General features: G+C 32.2%; 1 protein-coding gene across 1 annotated transcript; it reads right to left on the bottom strand.

Moving 5' to 3' along the window:
* Positions 1-8,925: 8,925 nt before the first annotated feature.
* Positions 8,926-10,885, bottom strand: LOC149208908 (7-deoxyloganetin glucosyltransferase-like). Its single transcript, XM_089394173.1, has 2 exons — positions 10,312-10,885; positions 8,926-10,200 (listed from the first exon to the last, which is right to left on the bottom strand). Exons 1-2 carry the CDS (start codon positions 10,820-10,822, stop codon positions 9,269-9,271), a joined length of 1,443 nt encoding a protein of 480 aa, XP_089250299.1. The 5' UTR covers positions 10,823-10,885; the 3' UTR covers positions 8,926-9,268.
* Between the last annotated feature and the right edge of the window lie 582 nt (positions 10,886-11,467).

Raw genomic sequence — 11,467 nt, 5'->3', positions numbered from 1 at the left:
ATTAGAATAGGAGGATTGTAATTCATTGGAGCTCCAAGAAAAGGTTGATAGTGCCTTCACTGCCATCTCTGTTTAGAGATTGGGGTGCAGTCTGTACCAACCACCAAAAAAAACGCAGTCTTTTTACTTTCATGCAAGCTACAACACAGTCATTTTAATTGTAGATCCATCCATGCACTCTGATCTTGAGCCATACTTCTTCATTCCAACTCCATGCACGACTTCTCTTCACGATTTACATTGTTGTTCATTGGTTTAATAGCACAGGTAGCACAGGTTAATGGATTCTCGTTTTTGGTGCAAGACATAAGCAATTTGTTTTATTTACACTGCTCAGTATCATTCCATTTCCTTCTTCTTCTTCTTAACCACGCCTAAAGCCACCTACTCGACCTCTGTTCAGCTCGTTTACCTTCCAACTCTTCCATTGCCCACGTAGCTCCATTTTCTTGACCTTTCGTTGCTTCCATCCTTCTACCCACCAACCAACTTCATGCACTCTTTCTCCATCTTATTTCTTTGCCCCTGAGCCATCACAAGCTCCATCTCCATCTTACCTATCCACCCATACCGTTCCATCACTTCACCATCACCCAAAACTCCCACGGTAGAACATCCTGTAGAAGTTAGCAGACTTCCTGTAGAATTCCTGAGTTTCCTGTAGGATCCCCTGCAGACATCCTGTAGAAGCCTGCAAACTCGGGTGCCGAGCACCTGAACGTTGTGGACTTCTGTGGACTGATGATAGGGATCCCCTGGGACCTCTCCTAGCCCTCCTGACCTTTCCCAAGCTTTCTCTCCCTTCGCACCACCTCTGCACAGCCAAACCCTAATAAGAAACAAAATCATAATCACTCCAACCACTTAAGCAAAAATACAAAAACAATGTTCTTTTCAATGGAAGTAGTTTAAGTTCATGCATTTCATATCACTAGCAGTAATGGCATCATTCTTAGACACTTGCACTCCCACCATTGCATCATAGAGATTAAGCTAGTCAGATTAGGGTTTACTAGGGTTTCCATGTTTTGGTTGGCTTTCAGTTCATTTTTGCAAAGTAGATTAATTTCCTTTAAGATAGCCTTCGTCCATCATTTAGAAAGCTTCTTCTGAGAGCATATAGAAGTTGGCTTGAGCCCTAGCGGACTTGTGCCAGCTGACCAAGTGACAGCTGCGACAAGAGCTAGTACTTGTGCATACAGCACCGTCGCTTCCAAGTTTGTACGAACTACCGGGTTGATAAAATTAGAGATAGGAAGCCCCAGGAGTTGTAGCATTATTGCTACAATACTGGAGCCCACCACAAGGGCCCTCTCAATTGGTTGTAACCATGTAGTCGGACATTTCATTCTGGCTTGTGCTCGAATCTCCTCCTTGATACCATTGATGAAACATTATTTATAGAAGGAATCTATTAAGTTCTCTGTACGAATGGATAATTTCTCAAAGGATGCTATGAAGTCAGTAACTGAGCTAGTTTGGTGTAGCTTGTAAAGTTTCCCTAAAGAATGAGTATCCCTCTCGAAACTTGCATAAACAACTTTAACAAATTTAATCTAGGAAATGTAGCCTAAATAGATTTTTTATGCCATCCCATAATTGCATCCTTATTTATTTAAACATATGACCCACACTCTAAGTTTCATCATGTCATTAGTAATACCTTGGAGGGAAAAGCAATGTTCCATTTGAATGACTCATCTTGACGAGTCAAAACCATAAAACTTGAGTAGGTGCATCTTAGGAGAACAATGGCATACATTATTATCGATTGATATTTTGTTTTGTATACTTGATGAGTATTTTGGGTGGCTAAATGGACCCGAGTTAAAATATTCTTCTTGGTGTGGCTCAATTTGTTGTGCACTTATTTGGTTTTCGCGTGGTATGGTTTGAGCTAACATACTAAACAATCACTCAATATTTTTTTTCAAAGTTGTCAAACCTCTCATCTAGCTTATTGAATTTATCTAATTCTCTTCCAACCCATTTATGTTGTCTTGGCATCGCTTAAGCTAACCTTCCATTGGTTTCAACTTATTTGTAGTGGAGTGGGAATTCATTTTGTCTCTTAGAGTATGAGGATGTTTATAGGTATTCGTTTTCATGAGTGATCTCATTGGAAAAGGTTATTGGGTCTTGAGGAAAAGGGAGTGTCAGGTGTTATAGCTCTTTGATATATGTGTAGGGTCCAATAATAGTAATTGGCCTAATATCTCAAGGCACCAATTGAGGAGGCTTAACCATGCCCTTAGTCGTACTACTTACTACCTAGGTACTAGAGAGTGGTCTTCCCAAGTGTTATTCTCAGTGTATGATAGAAACAAGACGATTGATTAGCTTATATAGATTTGGTTTTAGGTATACCTAAGGGAATTTATATATATGAAAAGGTAAATGGAAGTGAGATTCCATATACAGGTACTATATGATGTGGTACTTACTAGAAGGGGTACAAATAGGAGTTACATGGGCTTCCAACAAGTTGAAACCATGTTTAGTTCCTGTGTATTCTTCCCAAACCATAGTTTTATCCATTGAACGACATATCACTCTATTATTTAAATACGTTAGAACATGTCTTTGAAAATATGAGCTTCATAAACCTAGGAAAAAGCTCTTAAAATCACCAAGAAATAAATTATGCAAGGTGCAGTTTGAGGCCAAAAATGTAAAATTTAGTCGCAACTTATTATATACTTCTCGGATTGCTATTATGACCCAATTATGGAATCCCACAAATTTTCTAGATCTAATGGAGCTAGTTTGAACAAAACCTGTGCTCTTTATCAAACGGTATTCAATCTACAAAATTCATGGCCTTCCAAGAAAAACCCTAGAAAAATTTCCAATTTTAAATTGTAGATAACTTCACTTCTTGGACTCTGTTTTGGACGATTTGTTTTTTCAAAATTGGGTATCTTTTTTAAATGAATTTAGTTCTCAAATTATATTCTTAAAATTTACATATAACATTTTATAAATTGAATTGAATACTACCATCCTCCCTTTTTCCTTAAAATATCAACAAAAAAGAAAAAAATAATTCTTCCACTTTATGACAATTTTTTTTCTTATTTCATGGCCAAGGAAGAACTCTGATACCACTTGTAATATAATTCACATGAAATATAGTGTCAAACCAATGAGAATATGTGTGTGTGTGTAATTTATATAAATATAATAATAATAATAATAATAATTATTATTATTATCCAATTTTAAGGTCACAGCCAAGCCAGACACCAAATTGGTGTATGAGACCCCCTTGTTTGTGGGACAAGGGACCCACCTCCGCACAGCGATTTGACTGCTAAGTCTACGAAGGCATACATACTCTACCCCCTCTGGTTTTGAACTTGTGGTCTCTTAGGAGGAAACACATGCTTTTAACCAATAAGCCCACTCAAGCAAGTGGACTAACATAGATCCATCTTAAATTTAGATATAGCAAGTGCCAAGAGGAATCAAATCCCTTGAGATGCAAATATTTTCTCAAATTTTGTACATAAAAGGAGGTTTTCACCTTGAGACATTTGATCCGTCTCAATACTTAGATCCAGTGCTAATTCTTCATAACAATATAACTTGCATATCTTTTATTTTCTTTTTTTAATTTATTATGAACTATTTATTAATAATTTTTATAAAGATGTTTTATATTTTATAATTTAGTTAACTTTTATGATATAATAACCAATATATATCCATCTCAATCAATGATCTAGCAAGAGCCGATAGGGATCAAATTTCTTGATGTGCAAAGCATTTTTATAGTGAAAAACTTAAAAAGATTGCACCTCCAAAGATTGTATCCCTCGAGAGACTTTATAAATGATGGTTAAGATGAATCTCTCTTTCTCTCTACGTACACACACACACACACACATAATTTTCAATTTTTTAAATTGCATTTTGGAATGCATAAATGGATTCAACCCCTTGAAAATCCCTTGAATACATGGAAATAAGATAGCTTAAACATACAATTCCAACAAATATTTGCTCCATTCAAAATTAACCTTTAATAAAAAGGTCAAAATGTACAATAATGTACTCCAAATGCTATAACAATACGAATTTTAGTTTTCAATTACTTTATATGCATATATGTTTATGTTTTTCTAAAGTTGATATTAAAATAAATTAATTAACTTGGATATCAAAATGGTTTATTTATTTACATATCCAATTGAAATATGAAAATATAAATAATATCAACTTTATCAGTTTTTTTGTTTTAATTAATTTAAAAGAAATTTAAAAGTTGATATAAAATCGAGTTGTCTTTAGTGAAATTTTTTGGAACCTTTTTCGGTGGGTTTTCTTTGGTGTAATATCTCTAAAATCTGGCAGGAATTTATTAAAATCACAAGTTTGATGGGTTACCCGTGCACAATTGAAGTGCCCTAGGGGTTTTTCAGGGTGTTGAATCCACATATATGCTAAAAAAACCAATTTAAATAACACAAATCAAGATTTCACCTCAATTTTTTTCATGAGATTCTACCAGTGGAAAGTCCAAAAAGTCACATTAAAGACAACTCCATATAAAATTATCTCAATGGAAATATTTTAATTAAACTGAGAGTGAGAGTGAAATGTTTTTGCCATATCTCTTTTGTATTGAGTTTTAATGCCAACAACCAATAAAACAAGCACAAGTTTTATATTATTTTAAGTAAAACTACCGAATTTTGTATATTTTATTTTTTATTTTTTATTATAGGTGACATTATTTTTTAATTTAAAGAATTTTTTTTTTTTTTTTTTTATTTTAAAAGGGATACGTGACAACTACATGTTAAGCAGTGACAAAATTACACATCCCCTCATATTGCCCGCTAGAATGAGCCTCTCGGCTCAATTATACACATTGTTTTTTATTTTAAAGAATATTTTATGTCTATTTAGTTTTTATTTTAAAAGGACATATGTCAAATCCAAGTTGAGCACAAACTTAATTACACATCCCCTCGTAATAGGCTGTAGAATGAACCTCTCATAATAATTTTAAAAGAAACACATGTCAAATCCACTTTGAACACAAAAGTAATTACACATCCCCTCATATTAGGCTACATAATGAACCTCTCATGATAATTTTTATCTAATCAATATAAAAATCAAATTAATAATTACATAGTTCAATTTTAATTTAACTTATAAAAACATTTAGAAAATTAAATCAATTTAAATACATTTTAAATTCCATTTTATTTTAAAATTCATTATTGATTATTTAATAATATTTTTATAAATACTTTTTGTATTTTAAAATTTAATTAATATTTACAATATAAAATTAGATATAAAAATAAAGTTAATAGTTACATAATTAAGAATTCAATTTTAATTTAACTTACAACAACATTTAAAAAATTATATCAATTTATTAAATGCATTTTGAATTCATATATTATTATTATTATTATCCACTTTTAAGGTCACGGTTAAGCTAGACACCAAATTCGTATATGAGATCCCATTGTTTGTGGGACAAGGGACCCACCTCCACGGTGCGGTTTGATTGCTAAATCTATGGAGACATACATACACTACACCTTTGAACCCATGACTTCTTAAGAGGAAACACATGCTCTTAACCATTAAACTCACTCAAACAAATTTCTTGTTATAATATAATTTTTTATTAATATATATATTTTTAATATTTTTATTACCATTTATTATATAAAATATATAATAAACGTAAATAATTAAAATAATCTATTTTTTTAAATATAATATTTTATTATTTAAAATAAAAAATAAATATACAACATGACAGATAAAATTTTTACAATTTAAAAAAAAATATTTTACATTTAAAATTAATTCATTATACTTAATAATATAACTATAAAATAAAAATATTATTTATAAATAAAAAAATTCCACTAACATGAAAAATATTATTTATCCATTAAAAAAGTATCAACTAGCACAGAAATTAGAGACGACACAACATCTCCAGTATTTAATAAAGAAAGAAAGAGGAGTATTTTCAATATGATTGAATGAATCCATTTTTGACCTCTATGGGGTCAGCTCAACATAGATAATGGTAGTCACAATCAGCAAATTTGAAATGCCTATGGTGTTAGAAAACTGGATCTCTTTTTGAAAATGTGAGTTATCCTTATCCACATCTTCTCGAGCTTTGAGCTTTAAAAATGCACTGACTTGACTTCACTGAGCAATGAGATGCCAACTGCTTTGGCCATCAAAAAGCGACGTCCACACACTTAAGGATCTATTATGTGTGGATGGCTATAACTTTAAAGAAACCTAGAAATAATCTTCCATATATCTCAATCATTTTACCACATTTCTAAATAAAATTAAATAACTACAAATACCTTTTCCTTTTTCCTTTTTATCTTTTCAGGGCAATCTTCACATTTAAAACACACATGCTAGACACTGGTCCACTCTAAGAAAATACCAATCTTTCTTAGATGACTCCATTAGGTTAGGAAGCATATGATATCTTTATGAAGTAATATCATTTATCTTGGACTTCAATGTATATGAGTGTATTGAGTTGTTATTTAGAGTAATGAAAATTTAAAAATCAAATTTATTTTTTATTATTATTGTTATAAGATAAGGATGAATTTGAATAGTAATTAATATTAGAGATTTAAATTTTTTATATTATTTATTGAAATCACGATAGATAATCCATATATTCTAAGTGTCTTAGGGGTTTTTCAGGGTGTTGAATCCATGTATGCAATGGAAAAATTAGTTTAAATAACAAAAATAAAAAATTTCACCTCAAAATTTTCTGCCAAAATCACACTACAAACAACTCCATTATTTATTAGTGAATACAATATATTTTTATACATAATATTAAATTTTATATAATTTATATTGACAAAGTTTTATTATTGTATTAGTATAATTAAAAGATTTATTCCTGTATTAGTATAATTAATATTTTAAGTGGTATTTAATTATTTTTTCTTAAATAAGTCTAAATATTTTTTTTTAATCTCCACTTGAATTTATTTGATATGAGTATTTTGTATTCTTGTTGATGTAAGGTTCTACATTATGTTTACTATCCGGGTTTAATGTGTTTGGATCCAACAACATCTAATGTGCTTCGAGTATAATATATGATTGTTGATATATGGCTTTACATTGTTTTTACTATCCATGTTTATTAAGTCCATAGTAATTAGGTTAGATTTTCTACTATATTTACTTCTAATTTTTACAAAACACTAAAATAATTATTTATGGGTTATGGGAGTAAGTTGAAACTTATTAGTGAGATTACTTGCAAACTTTTGATTCAATCACTATATTCAAGAGTAAAAGTGAACATGGAGTGAACCTAAAGCAATAGACATTAAGTGGATCTAAGGAAATGAATTTATATTTCTTTCTTAATATTTATATATTTCATCTCTCTAAAGATATCTAACATGTTGATTCATGGTTGGTTTGGTGTAACAATAATGTTAAGTTTCTACCTATTATAAACCATAACATGGTTATAATGTTGATATATAATATTATTATTTGAAAACCTCCATTCTAAAATGGACTACTTAGTATGTCGTCCATGACATATCCATTATTTTAATATCCCCTTAATGGGAAAAAACATAATTAATATTTGAATGAGAAATCTATTAACAATCCATCAATCTTCTACGAGTTTGTTAAAGCTCATTGTAAAAATACTATATAGCTTTGTTTTGTTTCACATAAAATTGTATTAACAATTTTATTTGGAATAAGAAAAATTGTTTTATAGAATGATACTATAAATCTTTATGTATGACACTCATTCACTTTCTTGCTATTGTTTTTAGGAACATTGGCATCAATATGGCAATTCTTCGCATGATATATATTTTGAGAATATCCATACTCATCTTTGTGCCTTATCCCAAACCCATATCTTTTGCAACCTTGCTTGTAGTAATAATATTTTTTATTCCTAAGTGATATATCTATATATATATATGTATGTATGTGGTAGCATACTTATTATAATACTTATATCTATGCATTAGAGATTATGCTTTAACATCCATTAGGGTACGTGTTTTAGCATGTGTTATGAGATAAAATCCACAGTAAATATCTTCAATAAAATTAACATTTTTTTAACCTTCATGAATAATTTCCTTTAATTCTATGATGGGATGACCATACCACAAATCATAGACATCTTAGTCCAAATAAGTACTAATGGATGTCATTATCCTATATTTACATTTTACTAAAAGAAAATAGACTCTCTTCATGGCATATAGGATTTTGGCAAAATTATCACCCTTCAATAATAGCTTCAAAGTTCAAGTTATAATTTTCTTTTATAATAAAATCTATATACAAACATAGTGAATAAATTTAGTATACTCAAGATGAGTTCAAATTGAAGTCTTTATCCTTTTCCCATGAGAAATATTTTTATATTTAATATAAAAAATACACATGTTTTATTCTACTACTTTGATCTAACAACAAAACTCAAAAATATTACACAAAACTTATCATGTCTATTTGATACTATTATGTATAAACCTTTATATTAATATTTCTAATACTTGGAAATTATTTTAAAGAAAAGTAAGTAAACAATATAAATATAAATATAAAAATATATATATATATATATATATATATAATTAAAAATAAAAAATATATTTTACCATATATATATAAAGTAAGATTAAAAAAATATATACTCTTTCTCTTTCGCTTGAAATTAAAAATAAACTTTCAAATTCCATCACTCATATATATTATCACATAATATATAAAAAAACTTTCAAATTCATCCCATAATATATATATATATATAACCTTTCGAAATAAGAAACCATCCTTCAAATTCGATCACATATCACTTATCTAAAATATCTTATCACATATAAAATATATCGATACACAACAATTATATTTGAGTATAAATCCGTACCCAACTCCTATATTGCTGAATCAAAGCTAAACGACATAGTAATCAAAGAAAATGCTTCTGGTTTGGAGGAACAGTCAACCAGAATGTAGAACCGTTACTTCCATTATGAAACGTTAATAATAGAAAGAAAGATAACTAGTTTAGCAGTGCCACTTTTTTCAAAGTTACAACCTTCAAACAACACATAAATCTTAAAGCTCATCTTCAACAGCTTCCTCTAGTCACAGATCCCAATGTACAATATCTGGATTACCAACTGCTCTCATCTTATCAAATAACTTGAAATATCACTCACCTGATTGCCAATCCTTCTGTAAATCACTCAACTCTCCTCTGTATTTCCTGAACAAACTTCTCCATGTTGCTGTAAGAAGATCCTCCTTTCCCAACTGTTCTCATCGACGCCTCTCTCAACTTGCCAATTCGCTTCCTCATTTCCCTCCCTTCTTCCCCTCTCATCAGTTTCCCCACCACGTCTTCCACATTTTCTCTATTCACAATTCCATTTACCGCCAGCCCAATCTTCCACACTTCCGTTACAAATCTCCTGTTTGTTAGTTGCTCTGAAAAGGAAGGCCACGATATCATGGGCACACCAGCACATATGCTCTCCAGTGTAGAGTTCCATCCGCTGTGAGTCAGAAAGCCTCCCACTGAAGGATGTGAGAGCACTTTCATCTGTGGCGCCCACCTCACGAAGAAACTTCTGCCCTCCACCTTCTCCAAAAACTCGCGAGGCAGCACAGCTGATTGACCGTGAAGGAGATCCGGACGAATAGCCCATAGTAAGGGCTGCCTGCTTGCTTCTAATCCCCACGCGAATTCTAAGAGTTCCTCGTCAGATATAACAGCTATGCTTCCAAAGCATATATAAATAACAGAGCATGGCTCCTGAGTGTCCAACCATTTCACACACCCCGTTTCTTCAGTCCACATGCTTGCAGAAATATCGGATATTCTATCATCATTTTCAGATTGTGCCTGTAAAACAAGAGGGCCTATCGTATACAAGGCAGGAAGTCTGGTCCTGAGTGCATCGACTATCGGACCATCAAGCTCATCAAAGGTATTAAGAATTACCAAATCAGCTTCCAGAGCAGCCTGTGCTTCACTTCTAGCAAACTGAAAAACGTAATTCGAATGGTCTGTCACTTGCAATGATTTGGGCAAATCTTTAACACGTAATGAGGGCATTCCAGGAATGCAGGGGATTATTTGTTCCATGTACCCATTTGTGAAACAGCTCTCATCTGCAGCGGCAAGTAATATGATACAGAGTAAGCTCGCTTTTCATAATCCATAGGGGGCGAGGACCCAAAATCAGTGCATTGCAAAAATAGTGGTCAATAATAGAGATATACCTTTGAGAGGAATATAATCATGGTCAACGAGAAGAGGGATGAAGAAGAAAGCGGAGAAACCGCAAGCGCTCTGCGTCCAGAAGGAAACTATGGGAACTCCCAGCTTCCTGGCGGTCTTCTGTGTAAAAGAAAGTGCCCCGTCAGAAATAATACAGGTGAGGGGAGGAACAGCACCCTCTGCCTGTAAAAGCTTCATTTTCTGCATCAGGTTGTCGAAATACAGAGGGCAGTTATTAGTCAAGGAGCGACATAAGTCGGGTAGATTGGAGGTTCGACCATGGTCAGGAGGAAGGCCATCTGGAATCGTCTCGAACCTAAAGTCGGGGTGAGGCTTAAGGGATCCCACCGACCCGGACGAGAGGAGGCGGTGTTGTATGAATTGTGTATTGAGGAAGGTGATGTAGAAGCCTCGAGCGTACAAGACTTTGGCGAGCTGCAGCATGGCTTGAATGTGTCCCTGAGCGGGGAAGGGAAACATAAGAGCGTGAGGTCGTCTATTAACGGACGCCATGTTAATCAGAGCGGCAAAATTTAGAGGGCGGCGGTATCCGAAACTGAGTTATAGAAGTGTAGATTCCGGTTAGAGGGGTTAACAATGATTTGAGTTCTGTTCACATCGTGTGGCGCAGAGTATAGAATCTGTATCTCTATCTGCAAGCCATGCCAACGACAGCAGATATGTATTTTAAAAGTATAGATTCCCATTCTTTAAAGTTGGTTGGTCGAGAGAATGCAATCGGCATGTCGTTGTTAACACTAGGACACCGATCACGGACCAAATGCTTAAGGTTTTCTTTTTGCTTTTAACGGGAAGAATAATTTAGAAATTTTATCTGTACTACACATTATATCTCATAGAATATTAAATTGGGTCTCAAAACTTTCATGTATTCTTAATCTTGTTTTTTTTACTGTTTTTTTTGTTTATTGGGCCAGAACACATATCTATGAGTAGATAAAGATTTACGGTTTAAATCTCTATTTATTAATTTATTATATTAATTTGTAAACTACATAATAACACCAGCATATTAATTTAATTTATGATTTTAGAATTTGTGAATGTGATCATTTTAATAACACATTACTTTTTTCCCTCCTGGAAAAAAGAATAATTTGAAAAGCAGTTTTTTTTTAATCTAAGTTTTTTTTTTTT

Source organism: Pinus tabuliformis, chromosome 1_2 (assembly GCF_031772625.1).
Source record: "Pinus tabuliformis cultivar Carrire ecotype Pingquan chromosome 1_2, CPIR1, whole genome shotgun sequence".
In the NCBI taxonomy this organism is placed as follows: domain Eukaryota; kingdom Viridiplantae; phylum Streptophyta; class Pinopsida; order Pinales; family Pinaceae; genus Pinus; species Pinus tabuliformis.
Note: the sequence above shows the minus strand (reverse complement) of the source record. Positions and strands in the feature narration are given on the sequence as shown.